Here is an 18725-nt window from a genome sequence, read left to right as displayed (position 1 = left end):
AACACCACGCATTTGGGAAAATTTGCCGTAGTCGGGCCTATGCCGAGGGGTTTGGCGCACTCTGCCGATGGTAGCATCCCACGCCAAGAAGAGCTTGGACAGTGGGAAGGGAAGCTGAATGGCGGCGAAGAGTCACGGGTTGTCATAGCTTGACCGTGCGTTGGGGGGCAGGGTGAGAGACGACCGCAGGCGGTGATTTATACCTCCGGAAGGGGCCCGGAGGCTGCCGCCCCGCACCGGGGTATCCACTTCCCCGGGGGGCCCCCGCACCTCGCACTGGCGAATCCCGCCACGCCGGACCTTGTCACCCTGAGACCCTGCTTGCCTGTGCATCAATTTGAGTCTGTTGGCTGTCCCCGGGCGGCTCTCTGCCATGGGGGTCATGCGGTCAGCAGAGAGACATCCGGATTCGTGGAAATGTTCCAGCCTCCCCTCGTTATGCATGGACCCCCGCGGGGAGAACCCCAGACGGCCCATGCGATGGTTTATAAGAAGCGCGCATATCCGTGTTGGCTCCCATCTTCACCGAGTCCCCAAATCACTTCCACCCCTCCAAGTATAAGAAATGGCCATTATTGGCGGCAAGGAAGAGCTGGGCGATGGCCGCATCGCCAAGATCGCCCAGGCCGATCCCCTAAAATGGTACCAGAAACCGAACCTGAGGTTCTGTTACCTCATCCTGATCCCTTGTGGTCTCGGTGTCGAGTGGACCTCGGGCTTTGACTCGTCCATGATGAACAGTCTCCAGGCTGTTGAGTCGTGGGTCGACTACTTTGGCAACCCCAGCTCGGCACGCCTGGGCCTGCTCAACGCCATGTACTCTCTCGGGGCCTTGATGGCCATCCCCTTCATCCCCAGCGTCTCGCAGTACCTTGGACGACGTATGACTATTATCACGGGATCCATTATCATGGTTTTCGGCGCTGCCATCCAAGCAGGCTCCGTAAACACAGACATGTTCCTGGCATCGCGTTGGCTCCTCGGCTTTGGCATTCCCTTTGCCATTGTCAACGCCTCCGCTCTTCTCGGTATGCGCCCAATTATCCCACTCTGCTGACAAAGATGAAGTTAATCTGACAAGCCTTCAGGTGAGCTCGGCTACGAAAAGGAGCGCCAATTCCTCACTAGTCTCTTCAACGCTAGTTGGTTCATCGGAGCCATCGCGGCCGCCGGCACCACCTACGGAACCTTCCAAATGTCGTCTACCTGGGCCTGGCGCATCCCCAGTCTTCTCCAGCTCGTCCCCAGTTTCTTCCAGCTCACCTTCATGTACTGGTGCCCCGAATCTCCCCGATGGCTCGTCAGCCGCGACAGGAGCGACGAGGCGTTTGCCATCCTGCAGAAATACCACTCCGAGGGCCAGGATGGCGACGAGTACGTCCGCCTCGAGTTTGCTCAGATCCAATCTACCCTGGCCCAGGAAAAGGAGTTGGCCCAGAAGTTCATCTGGGCAGACGTCTTCCGAGATTCAGCTATGCGCAAGCGGTTCCTGCTCGCCTCCGTCATCGGCTTCTTCACGCAATGGTCGGGCAACGGCCTCATATCATTCTACATGAAGAAGATTCTCAACCTTGTCGGAATTGAAGACGACCGGACTGTGCAGAAGATCATCCTGAGCAACACATGCTGGGGCCTCATCAACGCCGTTCCGATTGCCCTGATTACCCCCAGATTCAAGCGAAGGACCATGTTTTTGGTCTGCACGATCGGAACGGCTGTTGTCTATACCGTCTGGACCATCGCGTCAGCGCGATTTCAGATCAACCCGACCAGCGCGGCGGCCATCCCGGTGCTGGTCTTTATCTTTGTCTATTCGCCGTAAGTCGCCCGTGTCATTCTCGAAGTCCATAGATTACTGATTAGCGCAGATTCTACAACATTGGGTGGAACTCCCTAGCGTATACGTACCTCGTCGAGATCTTCCCCTACCAGCAGCGGTCCCAGGGCATTGCCGTCGAGCAGATGACGGTGCGCTTCGCCGTCTTCTTCAACACCTACGTCAACCCCATCGCGCTGGACTCGATCGGGTGGAAGTACTACATTGTGTACTGCGTATGGATCGTCGTCGAGATTGCCACCGTCTGGTTCATTTTCCCCGAGACGCATGGACGCAGTCTCGAGGAGCTGAGCTTCATGTTTGAGAGCAAGGAGGTGCGCGAGCGCGTCGACAAGAACGTTGACAAGGTTCTCGAGACGGAGCTGCAGAATGTCGAGGTGACGGACAGGAAGGACCAGGCTTAGTGAGATACTAGAACAGTTATCTACCTACTTAGGTAGGAATAGCTGTACGTGGGTACCGTTCTGGGAGACCACGTGACACCGGGTTGGGACAAATCGCACAACTTGAACATCACATGTTCACTCTGCCTACAAGCTGGATGTATGAGAACAATGCCTTCCCGTGAGTTTCTGTAGCTTACTGTTCTTTCCTAGAATTCTTGCGCCCATTTTCATGCAATTATGATCATGCCGACAATAGATGAAGAATCAAGTTGGGGCACCTGCTAGTAGTTGGATGGAGATAAGCTACCTCCACTCGGCTGTAGAAATTCCCTATTGGAGCTACAGTCTCTACTCATCTTGCCTTACAATGCCACAGTACTGGCGGAATAATCGCGATGGGATCTAGTGCTTTTGTGTTTGTTGCTCAATTTGTCTGCGTAGATACCCTACTTCGTACCTCCAACTCCATTATCTCCTCCAACTCCATTATCCCCCAAGTCCCCAACGCATCCGATGCCAAGTGGTACTCGTACAATCAAAACCAAACTCCAATCACTCCTGAATACAAACATTGAGACTTTTGCTTTCCGTCAATCGTTCCGATCCCAGGTGTCATTCTTGTTTCCAATCACACTCAACAATCCAATCACTGAGGGTTCTGTGGGCTTTGCTGTGGGCTCTGTGGGATCTTTGGCTTCCGGCCGAACTTGGCGTTAACTGCCATGAAAGCACCGATGACTCTCTCGGCAGCCGCTTGGTGGCCCTCCCGGCGGAACTTGCTGCGAACAACTTTGCCCTGGCAAATGGCACAATGGTTTGGTATTCCGTGCAGAGAGGCCATAATACATTCGGCCATAGATGTTATGGCCCGAGGAGGCTCCTGTTCATTTGTGGTATGTGCAGTTGGTGCCTCCGTGTTCTGGGCGGTTGGTGCATTGGTGTTCTGGGGTTTCTCTGTCGAAGGTGCCTTGGTCCAGTCAATGTCTGGTTCTCCTGGAGCGTCGACAGAACCGCTCTCCACACCCTCAAAGATAGTCTCCAGTCCCTCCTCGGAAGACCCGTGTTCTGGCATCTGGGTGTTGCCCGCGTAGTTCTCTGGGCCTAGTCCCTGCTCGTTGCCTCCATGCTCTTGGCGTGCTTCTTCGGAGATGGGCTCGCCTGCAAAGTCTGGCATCTCCGTGTCGTCTGATTTTCCTGCTCCTCCTACTCCTCCCAGGGCGGGATCAATTGGGACAATGTCTTGGAAAGATGGTGCTGCTCCCATCGTGGGGTTGAACGCAGTGTTGGCTGTGTAAAAAGGGTCTTCTCCCTGCATGGGGCCAAATGAGCCATTCTCTGCAAATGGGGCTGCTCCCTCCAGCGTGGGATCAAAAGTCCCAGGCTCTGTAAAAGGGTCCTCCAATCCCAGAATAGGGTCAAATGAGCGGTCGGGGAAAGATGCGTCGTCTCTCTGCATGAGATCAAATGCATCGTTCATGTCTAGAACGAAGTCAAGTGGTGGCTGGTCCCAGATCTCGACGCCCGAGTAGTCAGCATCTCCGGGGAGCTGCGCTTCGAAGGTGTCAAAGTTCGGGTTGGTGGGCTGCATCTCTTCATCCATGCCCGGGAGGTTGGAGTCCTGCAACTCATCGAGAAGTGTGGCATCTCGTCCAGTCCCGGTCGGGGTGAAGGGGCTTCCCGTGTTCTGTGGGTTCTGATTCTCGCGGGCAAAGGGTGTAATAGCGAATTGGGCCATGGTCATAGGGTTCTGTTTGCCGCTGGAAATGGCCTCTCGGACTCTGGATCTAGAGGGGTCTGTAGATGTCAGTTTGGTTCCCATTTCCCAAGGTTGCTGACATTCACCTCGGGTGTTGGACGCGTCCTTGGGTCCGGGCTGCGAGGCAGTCTTGTCAGGAACCTGATAGCCCGACATTTAGGGATCAAGATTCAAAGATGCAATGTTCGAGGGCAATGTATGAGGAGAGAAGTGGTGCAAGGTTCGTTTGAAGGTTGGCAAAAGAGGAAAGTGTGAGCGAGGTGGTGTGAAGGAAAGAAAGTAAGAGTTCACGAAGTTCGGCGAGGAAGAAATATAAACAACACGAAAAGGTGAGCCTCGAGTGAATGGAACGTCTCTGGGGCGGTCACATGCTCTATAGCACTGGTAAACAACTCTGTGCACAGGAGCAAATGCCCCGGTGAGCTTCACCGCGTAGTCTCTATTTCCTCTGGCAGCTGGCAACCAGCTGTCAGAAACTATGAGTCCTAATCAAGATCCGAGACAATGTTTGGTTGTTAAAGAAACGTGGCTGAGATCATACAGTCGGCTGAGGTCAGATCACAAGACTGATAGGATTCTCGGAACATGCAGAAACAGAGAAACGCATTGAACATTAGGTGCATGTTGGTAGAATAGCCCGTGGCCTTTCAAATTATGCGAACAGCCTCAACAACAACGTTTCAAAGTATCTGTATGGTTCCATCAACTGCTACATAACATCGTAGAATCATGAATACACTCTTGGCCCCTTTCCAGAGCCGTGACCGAGTCCAAGCATCCTGCCAACCGCAACGATCCTCATAACAGACTCTGCACCCTCCCTCGTCAGTCTCTCCGCCTCGCTGACCGCGTCATTCAATGTGGTAGGTCTTTGCAGAATGCACGTAAACGCGTCAATGCCAAAATCGTAGTTGACTCTGGCACCAGGCCCTATCGTCCCCGCTATCGCGATGACGGGCAGATTATGTTTCTTGGCGCGTCTAGCGACCTCTCCTGGGATCTTACCTCTAGGTGTCTGATCGTCAATCCCTCCCTCGGCTGTCACAACTAGATCACAACTGTCAAACAGCTCATCCAGCGCAATGTACTCCATGACAACCTCGAATCTTGGCCTCAATGTGGCCCCAAGCAGCCGCAAGCCAGTCGCGAGTCCTCCAGAACCCCCTCCTCCCGGAGCTAGACTGACATTCTCGTCCCCGAGTAGTGATCCTGCCACACGGGAGAATACACCCATAGCCAAAGATAGACGATGTGTCTGCTCAGGGCTGGCTCCCTTCTGCGGGCCATAAACAGCTGCCACACCATGTGGCCCACAGAGAACATTATGCCAGTTCACAGCCACGTCAACAGTCGTCTTCTTAATCCTAGGATCAACGGCCGAGAAATCGATGGAGGCAAGCCGCGTCAGCGACTCGCCGCCTTCGGCAGTTGGGAGTGGAATTCCATCCTCATCCAAGAGGCAGGCACCCAGAGCCTGCAACATACCCGCTCCACCATCACAAGTCCCCGAATCTCCGCAGCCGATCAGAATACGTCGAGCGCCAGCATTCATGGCAGCAAGAATAAGCTCTCCCACACCATATGTGGTCGTAACGCCTGGGTTACGATATTCGGGTGGAACAAGGCTTAGTCCAGCGGCAGCCGCCATTTCAATGACAGCGGTTGAGGGCTCAGTGCTAGTTGGGCCAAGCATGCCGAAGAAAGACAAGACTGGGTCACCGACAGGACCTTGGACCGATACTGGATGGAGCGTGCCTCCCGTAATGGAAACGAGGGCTCGCGTGAATCCTTCGCCTCCATCGACGAGGGGAACTTTGCGAACAGAAGCTCCTGGTTCCACGGCCAGGATGCCTTGCTCGATACAGTCGGCGGCCTGGTCGGGTTGCAGGCTGCCCTTGAAGCCTGAGGGACAGACAAGAATGCGCATATTATTCGGTAGTTGCTGAGTAATTTTTGTGTTTCGAAATGAATTTCAAATGGAGAAAAAAAAAAGGAATCAATAGTGATGTGGGTTTGTGGCTTTGGGAGCGAGTGACAGATTCAGACTGGAGTCAAGCGAGCGGCTGCGATGGAGTTGGAGCGAATGACTTGAGACTTGGGATGATGCTACGGATGTGAGATTGAGAACGGCAGATGCTGGGATTCATATACTCCAAAGTCTCTATTCGAGCCTTGCTAACTCGTTTACATGATCATAATGCTATTTCCTATCCTGCTGTCGAGAACTGGGACCCGGATTCCCGTTCAGCGGTCTATGGGACTGCGTCCACAAGCGCCAAGTTTTGGAACACCTAGAGGTACGTTTGCAAGACGAGGCTTTTCCAGGTTGTCTGACCAAAATAGCAACAGATTTGATGTCCAGAAAGTGCTAATATTCGACTCTCTATGTCTCAAACCCCAAAATTGCTCGCGTCTCGAATGTCCCCTTCTGAGGTAGTACCCACGCGACGTGATTCCCGATCGAGGCGAAGCGCAACTTGCGCAGCAGCCCTCATGACTGGACGAGACCCTTGATTCTGCAAGCGTGTCACTACAAGAGGGGATTTCCACGTCATCTGCCGAGCCACTGTGCCTGGCTGTGGCTGATGGTGGTCCTCGTCGTCAACCGCCATCACAACCAGCATCAGTTCACAACAAGTTGCAAGGGACGAGGCGCGAAGTGGCTGGGAACCCAGGATCATGGATCACTCCGATCTGCCCACATCCCAGTGATACCCACCTCGTATTTAATTAACCTTAATACTTGGTGGGGGTGGGGCCGGCGTCTTGGCTCTCCTTGACAGCGTGGATTCATGGAATCCGGCCTGGACGCTGCCACGCCAAGGGCCAAGGCATCGTGAGGACCTTTGTATCCAGCCGAAACAACCCGAAACGTTACAAACCTATAAATAATTACTCTGGGGCGGCTGAAGGACGCGTAAAGAGTTCCCACTTTCCTTGCCCACTTCCCGACACCAATGGCCCGTCCCATTGGAACACGAGCCCCAGGGTCGAGGCACAGCCACCTTGGTGACGCCAGTGCCAATCTATGTCTGAGTGATTTGAGGCCTCTTGGTGGGATAGCCAAGACCATCACCGCCATATGGACGTTGATTGCGCCCCGTGAGCCAAATGGAGGGGATCACTACCACCCAGCTTCAAGGGCCACGCTGGTGCCTCGCCCGGCTTGGCCACGTCTGCACGCTGTGACATGGCATTTCTTCCCTGTGGAGGCATCATAGCTGCGCCTATTCTGTTCTTATACCCAGGTGTGGAATTCTCCATCCAAATCATGTTTGCAGAAAACAGAGCATGATGTCTTGGTGGCTGATAAAGTAAGTGGCCTTGACGTTCTACTGCTAGATTTGCTCCTATTACTTAACCCTGCCCTGCACAGTAGATTATCAAACAACACCCTCGCTTCCAAATTTGGCACATATTCGTTCACAGTCTTATCATGAGTTTCAGTCGCTCGCTCTCTCGAGCCGCTTCCAAGTCTTCGTTATGGCGCTCGTGGTCCCCGAATCCGGCTGGGGACTATGAAAGGTCTCTTTACAAATTTCCCTGGCTGTCGCAGGACGTCGAATATGGTTATGAACATGAGGCTTTGCAAAGAGCACCGCCTCTAACATCAATGGAGGAGGAACTGTGCTCATGGGAGACTGCTACTGGTAGGCCAAACTATGGAGACACATCCACAGGCGACCCAGAGTCCCAATCACTTGAGCCGCGCACCGATGGCTCTATGGAACATTCATATGAGCCTTTCATACGGGGATCTTCTCGGTCGTCCACCGATCCTGAAGACCCTAACCTGGTAAGCAACTGCTGGACCTATATTCCATGCATCGTCTGATCCAACAATTCTAGGTCACATGGTCCGGACCCGACGATCCTACGAACCCTCATAATTGGCCGCGACACAAGAAGTGGTCTTCCACCATCCTTGTCTCATGCTTCACATTTATTTCCCCCGTCTCGTCGACCATGTTGGCACCAGCGCTGCCTGATCTAGCCGACAAATTCAAGACCTCCTCGGGACTAGAGACGTACCTCATAATGTCCATTTTCCTTCTCGCATACGCCGTCGGCCCATTTGTCCTGGCACCGCTCTCCGAGATGTATGGCCGAGTGGTGGTCCTTCAGGCTGCCAACATGGTGTTCCTTGTGTTCAACACTGTCTGTGGGTTTTCTCAGACAAAAGCCCAGATTCTGGCCTTTCGCTTCCTCAGTGGCCTAGGAGGTGCTGCTCCGCAGGCAGTACGTTGGCATATTCGCATCACAACATTGTCGCTGACTTTTTTCAAGCTTGGAGGAGGTGTTTTGAGCGACTGTTGGAGAGCCGATGAGCGAGGCAGTGCGACGGCTGTTTATAGCTTGGCACCATTTCTAGGGCCAGCAATTGGACCCATTGGTAAGACTACCCATCGAGATTACGCACATACAGCGAGGCTAATAAAAACAGCCGGGGGATACCTGACGCAATACATGGACTGGAGGTGGATCTTCTGGGTTGTCTCCATTGCAGATGCAGTTGTCCAGGTGATGGCGTTTCTATTTCTTTCCGAGACCTACAGGCCAAAGATTCTTGCCAACAAAGCCAGGGGACTCCGAAAAGAGACGGGCAACAAGGATTTATATACTGAGTTTGACCGTCCGGATCGGTCGTTTAAGAACCTTTTAGGCAAGAGTCTAGCCCGGCCGTTCATCATGCTGCTGACGCAGCCAACTATTCAGCTCACTGGGCTGTACCGGGCCTACCTGTACGGTCTAATGTACCTGGTGTAAGTCTTTCTTCCTTTGATAGTGACAAACATCTAATAAGCCAGGTTGGCATCGTTCCCAATGGTATGGGAAGAGAAATACGGCCAGGCACCTGGTCGAGCAAGTCTCAACTACATGTCTCTTGGGGTGGGATTCGTCATTGGGCTGCAAATCTCCGGTCCATTAATTGACAAGGTATGGCTTCTCTTCCCAATCATCTACACCTTACTAACTGTCGTAGGTATACAAAACTCTTAAGGCGAGATACAACCATCCCGGTCGACCCGAATTCAGAGTACCCCTCATGTTCCCAACGGCGATTATTGCGCCCGGCGGTCTCCTACTCTACGGGATCGCGGCGCATTTCAAGCTTCACTGGATCGTGCCCAATGTTGGCGCCGCCATATTCGCCCTGGGGCTGATACTGTCGTTTCAATGCGCCCAAACCTATGTCGTGGATGCCTACGAGACATATGCGGCGAGTGCAACGGGGGCGGCAGCTTTTATCCGCACCATGGCCGGCTTCAGCTTCCCGCTATTTGCGCCGGGTCTGTATGAGGCTCTGGGCATCGCGCGGGGGAACGCCGTGTTGGCCGGGGTGGCTTTTGCCATCTGCATCGTAGCGCCAGCGGCTATGTGGAGGTACGGGGAGAGGATCAGGGGAAAGAGCCAGTACTGCGCTGGCTGATTGATGAATGCACGATTGGCATTCATCTCCATAATCGTGGTAGCCTTTCAATATTTTGCAAATTATCCGAGTACGAGTACGCAGCTGCATGTGCTGGTACAGATGATGATGCAAGTGTTGTTCAAACTGGGCAACATCGACGCCTCAACTACCACTTTGGGGGTTGGGGAACGCACAATAGTGGGGTTTAGCGGGCGGTTACCAACGGTAGGCGCCAACGACGCTGCTGCGAGAGCCGACCCCCTGTACTGCCTTGTAAGGCCCCTGTAATAATAGGCTAATAGCCGAGGACCATCGACCCCAACCCACACAACGTTGGGCCACGGAAGGCACGTGAGAGTACATGGATGTTCCTTCCTAGCCATGTTCCCCGCGTCACATTTCAGATACATCTCAGACATATTTCAGGCCCATTCCACCACCTCGACCACCCCTCGCATCTGCCTCACTTGGGGTATTCGACAATTTTCAGGCATCATGTTCTCCGACGGCGCGCCCATAACCACGGAAACGGCCATTCTGGCCTCATCGCTGGCCACCTCGGTCGTCTTTGGATTCATCGTCCGAACACCACCGGGTATCTTTCGCCTGACCATGAAGACGGCGTCGACGGCCCTCCTGTCTTCTCTCATCTTCCTCCGCGAGGGATCGTCTATTCTCGGTGGCGCCCTCGCCCTCGGCTCCCTTGGCGATGCCTTCCTGGCCTGGGACGACGACAGCGAGCCCGCGTTCCTCTGCGGGCTGAGCAGCTTTCTCGTCGCCCACCTGCTCTACATTGTCGAATTCCTCGAGGTGGGCAGCGGCTACGCCCGCCTCCAATCCGACCCCAGGCGAATTCTGCTCGTTGGTATCCTGCTTCTCGCGGTCCCGGCGCTCAATTCCAAACTCATGCCCAAGCTGGAGAAGGGCCTTCGTGTGCCCATTATGGTCTACTCTGCCGTCATTGTCTCCATGTGTCTGTCGGCCCTTACACTGGAGAATGAGCTTGTTGTGAGGGGTGCGCTGCTGTTCGCCACATCCGATTGCATCCTCGCGATCGACAGGTTCCTCGTCGCGCCCACATCGTCCCATCGCCCGTGGATGCAGTATGCCGTCTGGATTCTGTACTACACTGGACAGTACCTCATTGCCCAGGGGCTAACTGGCTAAGAGGAGGTAAAACAGCGCTCGTGGGGCGCAGAATCAAGAACCCGCGACGCATGTACCAAGAAGAGGGCGTGCGCGAAGACTTGTTCTCATCATTCACTCGACAGGCCTTACTGGGGCGAATCTCTGCTGTCTTTGCGGGCTATCGACACACTGTTCTACCGTCGCCCGGGTGTTCCCAAACACATTTCCCCGCGATAAATAGCTGGCATACCATGTTAAATACGCATTGATACAACTATGTAATGAGCGAATATAATTCTCGACAGTGAGCTGCCTGCAGCGGTCTAGCCCGATTCCTCTCCCCCCATGGCCGCGCAACGAAAATGCACCAGAGGCCAGCTCGTTCCCATCCGTCCATTGCGGATCGGTTCCAACTGTTCCACGCCTAAGCCGGGCTGTTAATGGTGACGGAGCAGGTGCCCTGGCTGTTGTAGGCCTCGGTGGCCAGGATCTGGTAGTAGTGGTTGCCGAGGGGCATGTTGGCAGCGGCCCAGGCATCGAAGAAGACGCCCGTGCTGACGGTGCCGCTGGTTCGGTGCGTGTCGCGGACGGCCCAGTACTGCTGGAAGGTCTGGGTGCCGTTGATGGAGGGAGCATCGACGCGGGTGCTCTCGTAGAGCTGGTACGTGGAGCCGTCATACTCGACGGAGCCACGGGCCTCGCCAGCAGAGCCCTGGGGAATGTATTAGATATATATGTTTGAGCAGGAAGGAAATGACCTTACAGGGTTGTACTCTCCATGGGCCTCGACGATGTAGTACTCGATGAGAGGGTTCACAGTCCAGCCGTACACGGTGAGGTACTGGCTCCAGTTAGATTCATGCTCAGTTATCCCAGACTGGGACTACTTACGCTGTTGCCGTTGTTCTGGACCTGCCAGTTGGCCTCGTACGAGATGTCCCTGGAATATTGTCAGCACACGTATGGCCGCTTTACTGAAGGACGTCGTCTTACCTCGAGGTACCGGGGTTCCAGCCCTTGCCACCGACAAGGTTGCCTCCGGACTGCCAGTCGACACTGTAAGAGCCTCCCGCACCGTTGGTGTAGGTCACGGGAGAGCTTCCATCAGACCACCAGGAATAGAAGTAGCCGTCGTGGGTGCCCTCCTCATTGGGAGTGGCGCTTTGCCTCTGGCTGAGGCTGGGGAGAGCGGATGCCACCGAGATGATGGCAGAGGCCGCGACGAGAGACTTGGTCAGGAACATGTTGGATTTTGCGCTTGTCAGGCTTGACTCGATGGTATTTGTTTGGTCTGTGGTTGTTCCAAGATGCGACTGGACGGGCAGAGGATGTCTTTATATACTCTGAAGCCCCTGTATCATCACCCGATGATGATGTTTGATCTTAGCATTTTCTCCTATCCGGTCAGAGATTTCGGAGCGTAGAGAATTTCCATTTGGAGCAAGGCGAGCAAGGAGTAGAATTAGCCGGTGAAACACGAGCAGAGCCCAACGTGCATTGTCCGTTGACCCGGGTGAAACATGGGTTCCCCAGGACACGGGCACTTCAGCCGTCAGGGGGACGGCAGTTGGAGGCACTTGGAGGCACTTGGATGCATGCGCCCGTCCCCCTCGCGATCCGAGTCGCATGGTTTTCAACTCAGGCTAAAATGGGACCATGATACAGCCTCCGGGATGCGATGCGAATGAACCAATTGGAATACTCTGGCCAGCCGGCATAGTTGTCGGTTACCACCGTCAATTGCCGTGTTGCGAATTTACCCCCCCGCATTATTCTTGAACGGGTCCGGAGGCGCTGTCTTGGCCGAACAAGGTCAATACCCAAGCGGCATAGCCCGACCACATGCAGGCCAAGTGGATGCCAAGGGAGTCAATGCGGTGAAGGGACCACTCCTCCGCACCCCAGATTCCCTATTCCAGACAGCATTAGCTTGATCCTTCCCAGAGCAGTCCTGCTTTCACCCCGGATAAGGCTAAATGTCCAATGAAACTGCGGCTGTTTGCATTTAAACGCCCATCGTAGCTTGCTCCCATGAGACCTCGTGAAATGAAGCCTATGGCGAGACCTCGAATGGTCGAGAATCGGACGACCGGAGCGGATGGGCCGGCATCATCATGGGCTTGCGGCCTCTCATTAATAGTCTGGACAACTCATATATAAGCACCGACCAAGTTGCATGTTCCCAAACGAAGTACATCATCAGTTCACCACCTTCAACATCCATTCAATATCACCACCCACATCAACTCAAAAGCACACCATCCAAAATGTTTTGGTCCCTTGCACTGATCAGCCTTGTGCCCACCCTTGCTGCGGCAGCTCCCAGCGCCGATCCGGCAGACCTCCGAGCCCGTGTCCCAAATCCCGGCGTTGTCATCACCCAGTGTGCCAGCCCTGGGATGATTGCCCTGGCCTACGACGATGGGCCTTACCAGTACACGTCTGCCTTGGTCGACCTTCTCGATGCGGCTAATGCCAAGGCCACCTTCTTCTTCACGGGCACTCTCTACGGGTGCATCTACAACCAGGCGTCTGCCGTGCAGAAGGCCTACAACTCTGGCCACCAGATTGCCTCTCATACTTGGTAGACCTCCATGTTCCTCCCGAATGCGACTTGGATGATAGGTAGCTGACTCTAGCCCAGGACCCACCCCCAGAACTTTGGCTCCATGAGCAGCGACGAGATCACCCAGGAGATGCAGAAGTACGAGCAGGCCCTCGCCAACATCATCGGCGTCAAGCCGGCGTACATGAGGCCCCCCTACCTCGCCACCGGCGGCCAGGTGCTCTCCACGCTGGGCTCCCTGGGCTACAAGGTCATCACCAACGACGTCGACTCCGGCGACTGGAATGGCAACTCGGTGGCGCAGAGCCAGCAGGCGTTCCAGCAGGCCGGTACCTCCGGCAACGGCCATATCCCTCTCATGCACGAGACGTATGACACGACTGTCAACCAGCTTACGCCGTGGCTCATCGACTGGGCTCAGACCAACGGCCTGCAGCTGGTCACCGTCGCTGAGTGCCTCGGAGACGCCGGTGGTGCCTACTCGCAGACGGGACTTCCCGGAAACGGGCAGAACAGCTGCTAAGTTCAATCTGGGATTGAGAGATCAAAGGCACACTCCGGACCTGAGAGTTGCTGCATGTAAATAGCAAGGTGGTGGCGCATAGCTTAGGTACATTTACGTATATGCCAGACCATAGGTCTCTTGTCAATTGGGGGAACCTTGATGCGTAACTCGAACCATCCCAAGCTTTCAATTGAACGTGCTCATCGAGGATGAAAGACGTATCACAGTCGCTCCCACCTCCATTAGCCCTCTACGTCATCAATATAGATGCATCATCTCCAATTGTCGTTCGCGGTCGCAGTGCTCCCACAACCAGAAGGCGCCGTATACCGCCGATTCGGGTCGCTTTCCCAGACAAGCCCCCCATTTGCCAGCTTCTTGATGTACTTGTACTCAAACGACCTCTGCGCAGGAATTTCAATCTCGGCGAACCACAAGGGGTCGTTCTGGGTGTACCTGGAGGCGCTCAGCGGGATGGCGCTATCAGGCGACCAGTTGCCCAGCTCGGTCAGCGATCCCACGATGAAGATGTTGTCGCCCCACGCCGTTGTCACGCGCTCGTTGAATGTGATGCGGGAGTTGCACGACGGTGTACCAGTGCAGACGGAGGGGACAGTGTTAGCTCCAGGCTCACCCCAGCTTGGGGGAACAGTACCGTCACGACGCTCCACGGTCGTGAGGAAGGCGGCGTACGACCAGGTCAAGTCGCGCGCAGAGAGGGGCGAGCCGTTATTCCGGCCATATTGCTCACTCATGGAACCACTGGATGGGGTGTACTTTTGCACCACCGCGATGAAGTCATCCGCGTAGGTGTGCACGGCGTTGATGATGGAGGTGAATGTCGAGGAACTCGAAGCGTAGGTGCCAGTGGCGATGGATGGGAGAATATCGCGGAAGAACGACAGAGAAGTCGCGTCAACAGCAATGGAACCAAGTTGCTGCCACTGGTAGATGGCCGAATAGAGCTGCTCCGCAGCAGCCAGAGTCGTCAGGTACCACGGGTTGCCGTTATAATACACATCCTCGGTGTATCGGCCGATAGCGACGGCACGGCCCTGGGAGATGCCGTTATTGATGCCGTACGCGGACCTGAAGGTGTCCACAACGGCCTTGTGGTTGGACAATGCCCGAGATGAGCACGGCTGGAAGGTCGAGTCGGTACACTCAGCCTCAGGATCGAAGGTGTGGATGGACGAGATGATCGAGTTGGCATCCTTGCCCGTGCGGCCCTCATTGACGTTGATGTTGGAATCAATGTAGCTACCCTTCCAGAAGCTCTGGACAAAGCACAGGATCTGAGGAGCAGCGTCGGCGCATCCAGTGCATGTCTGGCCCAGCTCCTCGGCCAGTGCAGCTCCCTCTATCAAGGCCCTGTGTGACGCCGACAGTGTGAAGAATGAGGACCCGTTGACCTCCTCCCAAAGGTCGAATCCGGTCTGGTTCCAATACCGCACGGTATAGGCCAGATCTTTAGCAATCACGGGCCAGACCTTGGTACGTGCCTTCGTCTCCCCGCCGTTGGCAAGGAGCCAGTTGGCATACAGGATCAAGGCGGTGGCCCGCAGCGGAGGTCCATCGCGTTGCGGCCGTCCCCAAGCGCCAGTGTAGGCCGACATGTCAACGTTGAACTTGGGCTCGCCCAGGCCCCCAGAGTCTGGGCCGCCCGAGGGGTTGGACACGCCCTGGAGCGTGGTCTGAGAAGAGACAAAGTCATCGATTCTGGACTGGAGGGACGTGTCTCCGGCAATGAAGCGCTCGACGAGAGACTTGTAAACCAATGAGGCGTCGCGCGTCCATGTGTAAAAGTCTGGCTGTATCAGCAGAGTATCCTAGGTATTATATATATATATATATATGGATGGGGAGCAAGTACAGTCTGGGCTGGAGCGTGACGGGCTGGCAACGACGATGCCTGCAGGGACCCCTTGGGCCTCGGAGCCGGCAGGGCCAATATTCGCCAGAACACCGGCAATAGATCTTGAGCTCTGTGTCGCGATAAAATCCTCCAGGCCAGTACGACGGTGCAAGGGCTCGCTGTTGACCGTGGAGAGGCCGGCCAGAGCGGCCACAAAGGCAGTAATTCTAGGCAGCATGGCTGTTAATGAGCTGCAGACTCGAGATCGAGATGTGCTGATGTAGGCGATCCCAGAGACGAATCAAGGCCTTCTTATATTCTTTTCATCACAGGTGAGGTTGTCACCAGTCACCGGTCAGGCGAGTAATACCATTGGCGGCCACGTTTCGATGTCGTACCCGTGCTGTTCTAGGCCCGCCAAGCCGGCGGTACAGATCCAAAGACGCCGAACATGATGGGTGATATGCGCCACCGGTCACATTTCTGCAACGGCTGGGGAACAGGCAGGATTTGGTGGACATGTTGATTCCAATACTCCAGTCCAACCTGGTGGCATTTTTTTTTCTGGGTGTTAGGAGATGCAAAGTACATTCCAGTGGAACCAGACTTGAATTATCAAGTACGTAATGCCGTAACAGGTACATAGCCGGGGAGACTGCCGTCTCAGTGGCCGTCCACCTGCCACATGGGGAAGGAGATTGGTTGGCTCCTGCAGTGCGGGGTTTCGGTCCCTACCGTGTTACCCCGCAGCGTCGGTATTGGTGGGGAAGTCGCGATTGGCTCTTGCTGTGATCAAATAATGAATCCGTACTTGTCGCACCGACTGCCGTCCATGAGATCATGAGCCTATTGTGCAGCTCTGTACGCCATGATGCACCATGGCTTCCGCTACCGTGGCCATCGGCTGCAAGGGCGATCTTGTTCCGTCACCGCATCTGGAAAATATTGCTTCTCTTCTGGTCCGATAGAGTCTGGAATTTAGGTATCGTGACAACTTTGGCGTACATGATTTCTTGGCCTCATGTTGGCAAATGGCCAAACCATGAAGTAGGATATCAACAGATTGCTGATGTTACTACAATATTCAATTGCATTTTTGCCTGTGTGTACTGAAAAAAAATTAACAAACGTTTAAATTTTTTTTATTTATTTATTCCATCTTATATTAGTTCATTCGTAGTCAAGTCTTGAAGATTCGGCATTGGTCTCTAGGGTAGCATGTCGAGTCGACCAGGTCACAGCTTGCTCCCCATGTTCACGTGCACCGCCTTGACCTGCGAGTACGCCTCCAAGCCCGCCTCGCCGAGTTCTCGGCCAATTCCACTCTGCTTAACGCCACCAAAGGGAATGCGAGGATCCGAATCTTGACTGCTGTTGATCCAGACCATGCCGGACTCGAGGCGCTCAGCGACTCTGTGTCCCCTGACCATGTCCGTCGTGAACACGGCGGCGCCGAGGCCGTAGGTGGAATCGTTGGCCAGTTCCAGCGCCTCCTTCTCTGTCTTGAAGCGGATCACGACCACCACGGGGCCGAAAATTTCCTCGTGGAAGATGCGCATCGAAGGCGTCACGTCGGTAAAGACGGTCGGCTCGATGAAGAAGCCCTTGTCACTGCCCTCGACCTTGAAAGGCTTACCGCCCTTGGCCAGGGTGGCTCCCTCCTCCTTGCCAATGGCGATGTATTGCAAGATGCGGTCGTACTGCACCTTGGACACCTGAGGACCCTGGTAGGTATCCTTCTCCCACTGGCTGCCCACCTTGCTGACGGTCGCGACAGTCTCGAGGAACTTGTCCATGAACTTGTCATAGATCTCGTCCTGGACAAAGATGCGGGACGTCGCCGTGCAGATCTGGCCCTGGTTGGAGAAGATACCGAGGTGCGCCCACTTGGCGGCCTGGTCCAGCTCCGCATCGTCGAAGACGAGAAGAGGGGATTTCCCTCCGGTTTCGAGCGTGATGTTCTTGAGCGTCTTGGCGGCAGAGGCCATGATCTGCTTCGCCGTGGCCGTGGATCCAGTGAAGGCAACCTTATCCACCAGGGGATGCTGGGAGAGCGCCGATCCAGCCTCGGCGCCCAGCCCGTTGATGATGTTGACCACGCCAGGGGGGAAGCCAGCCTCCTTGATCAGCTGACCCAGGACGAGGATGCTGAGAGGCGTCTGCTCGGCCGCCTTGATGACGACCGTGTTGCCGCACGCCAGCGCAGGGCCGAGCTTCCACGCCGCCATGGACAGAGGGTAGTTCCAGGGGATGATCTGGCCGACGACGCCGATGGGCTGACGGATCGTGTAGGCAAACTTTGCCGATGTCGTGCTGATGGTCTGGCCAAAGATCTTGTCCGCCCAGCCGGCGTAGTAGCGGAACGTGGTGAAGGACTCGACGAGATCGCCGTCCAGGGCGTCTTGGTATGTTTTCCCTGTGCGCCTGTCAGTCATGCGGCCTTTGGCTGTTGTCGTTCATGGGGGAAGGAAGACGTACCATTGTCCCAGGCGTCAATGGTGGCGAGCAGCTCGCGGTTCTGCTCAATCAGCTCGGCGAGCTTGTACATGAGCTGGCCGCGCTCGGTGGGAGGCAGGTCGGCCCAGGACTCGTCGCGGAGGGCCTTGTGGGCGGCACGGACAGCCTTGTCGACATCGTCGGCATTCGCAGCCTGCACCGTCGCGATGGGTTCCTCGGTCCTGCGGTGGCAAGTCAGCCCCCCCGCTTCCGGTTGGGGTTTGGAGGCCCCCTGTCGCAGCAGCACTTACGCGGGGTCAATGGATGTGATGGTCTGCCCACTGGACGAGGGGACGAATTCGTTGTTGATGAAGAGCCCGGTGGGCTGGGTGTACTTGCGCCCGTTCGGCGCCGTGAGCTCCGTGGATAGAGACATGTTGGATAGGGACTGGAGGTGATTGGGGGTTGGTTGTGAGCAGGACACAAGGCCGAGATGATGCGTGAGGCAGTTTTATCATCCATTGTCCGGCTCCGGAGCACAGCTCGGTCCCGTGGGGCCTTTGTGCGCAGGTAGTGAATTTGATGGACTGATTACGGAGCAGGGGTCTTTTTCCGCACACGCCATGGCGTTGGACCCAAATCTTCCCAGGAACGGCATAGGCTGGAAGCACCAAGGCGGTTACACGGGTATCTTGTCTCGCATCAGACCCCGTCCCCGCGTAATATGGGCCAAGAGGGATCATGGGATGGCCGCCAGAAACCATATGGTTACGATTTACCTTCCGGTAATTCCACGCATCATCCTCTCATGATACGCTGCTTCGGCCGTCGCTGAGCGCGTGT

General features: G+C 55.3%; 9 protein-coding genes across 9 annotated transcripts; 4 read left to right on the top strand and 5 right to left on the bottom strand.

The window, feature by feature from the left end:
- Nucleotides 1-565: 565 nt before the first annotated feature.
- ACO1O0_008567 (uncharacterized protein) lies at nt 566-2241 on the top strand (the record flags this gene model as incomplete). Its single annotated transcript, XM_083197931.1, has 3 exons — nt 566-1028; nt 1089-1818; nt 1869-2241. The coding sequence occupies 3 exons, from the start codon at nt 566-568 to the stop codon at nt 2239-2241; spliced, it is 1566 nt and encodes a 521-aa protein (XP_083045666.1).
- A 628-nt stretch (nt 2242-2869) lies between these two features.
- On the bottom strand, nt 2870-4135 carry ACO1O0_008566 (uncharacterized protein; the record flags this gene model as incomplete). The annotated part of the gene is made up of 2 exons (XM_083197930.1): nt 2870-4017; nt 4066-4135. 2 exons carry the CDS (start codon nt 4133-4135, stop codon nt 2870-2872), a joined length of 1218 nt encoding a protein of 405 aa, XP_083045665.1.
- A 571-nt stretch (nt 4136-4706) lies between these two features.
- Nucleotides 4707-5906, bottom strand: ACO1O0_008565 (glycerate kinase; the record flags this gene model as incomplete). The annotated part of the gene is made up of 1 exon (XM_083197929.1): nt 4707-5906. One exon carries the CDS (start codon nt 5904-5906, stop codon nt 4707-4709), a length of 1200 nt encoding a protein of 399 aa, XP_083045664.1.
- Nucleotides 5907-7592: 1686 nt separating this feature from the next.
- ACO1O0_008564 (MFS transporter) lies at nt 7593-9410 on the top strand (the record flags this gene model as incomplete). The annotated part of the gene is made up of 6 exons (XM_083197928.1): nt 7593-7775; nt 7829-8218; nt 8267-8372; nt 8424-8742; nt 8788-8917; nt 8964-9410. 6 exons carry the CDS (start codon nt 7593-7595, stop codon nt 9408-9410), a joined length of 1575 nt encoding a protein of 524 aa, XP_083045663.1.
- Nucleotides 9411-9887: 477 nt separating this feature from the next.
- On the top strand, nt 9888-10559 carry ACO1O0_008563 (YhhN-like protein; the record flags this gene model as incomplete). The annotated part of the gene is made up of 1 exon (XM_083197927.1): nt 9888-10559. One exon carries the CDS (start codon nt 9888-9890, stop codon nt 10557-10559), a length of 672 nt encoding a protein of 223 aa, XP_083045662.1.
- Nucleotides 10560-10944: 385 nt separating this feature from the next.
- Nucleotides 10945-11764, bottom strand: ACO1O0_008562 (glycoside hydrolase family 11 protein; the record flags this gene model as incomplete). Its single annotated transcript, XM_083197926.1, has 4 exons — nt 10945-11232; nt 11284-11361; nt 11412-11460; nt 11514-11764. 4 exons carry the CDS (start codon nt 11762-11764, stop codon nt 10945-10947), a joined length of 666 nt encoding a protein of 221 aa, XP_083045661.1.
- A 1023-nt stretch (nt 11765-12787) lies between these two features.
- ACO1O0_008561 (chitin deacetylase) lies at nt 12788-13609 on the top strand (the record flags this gene model as incomplete). Its single annotated transcript, XM_083197925.1, has 2 exons — nt 12788-13104; nt 13165-13609. 2 exons carry the CDS (start codon nt 12788-12790, stop codon nt 13607-13609), a joined length of 762 nt encoding a protein of 253 aa, XP_083045660.1.
- Nucleotides 13610-13863: 254 nt separating this feature from the next.
- Nucleotides 13864-15684, bottom strand: ACO1O0_008560 (glucoamylase; the record flags this gene model as incomplete). Its single annotated transcript, XM_083197924.1, has 2 exons — nt 13864-15398; nt 15465-15684. The coding sequence occupies 2 exons, from the start codon at nt 15682-15684 to the stop codon at nt 13864-13866; spliced, it is 1755 nt and encodes a 584-aa protein (XP_083045659.1).
- A 997-nt stretch (nt 15685-16681) lies between these two features.
- Nucleotides 16682-18318, bottom strand: ALD2_2 (mitochondrial aldehyde dehydrogenase; the record flags this gene model as incomplete). Its single annotated transcript, XM_083197923.1, has 3 exons — nt 16682-17862; nt 17925-18124; nt 18194-18318. 3 exons carry the CDS (start codon nt 18316-18318, stop codon nt 16682-16684), a joined length of 1506 nt encoding a protein of 501 aa, XP_083045658.1.
- Nucleotides 18319-18725: the final 407 nt, after the last annotated feature.

The sequence above is a fragment of the Amphichorda felina genome (genome assembly GCF_050947745.1).
Source record: "Amphichorda felina strain 45539 chromosome Unknown scaffold_9, whole genome shotgun sequence".
NCBI lineage: Eukaryota > Fungi > Ascomycota > Sordariomycetes > Hypocreales > Bionectriaceae > Amphichorda > Amphichorda felina.
The sequence above is the reverse complement of the archived record's forward strand: the minus strand, read 5'-3'. Positions and strand labels throughout refer to the sequence as shown.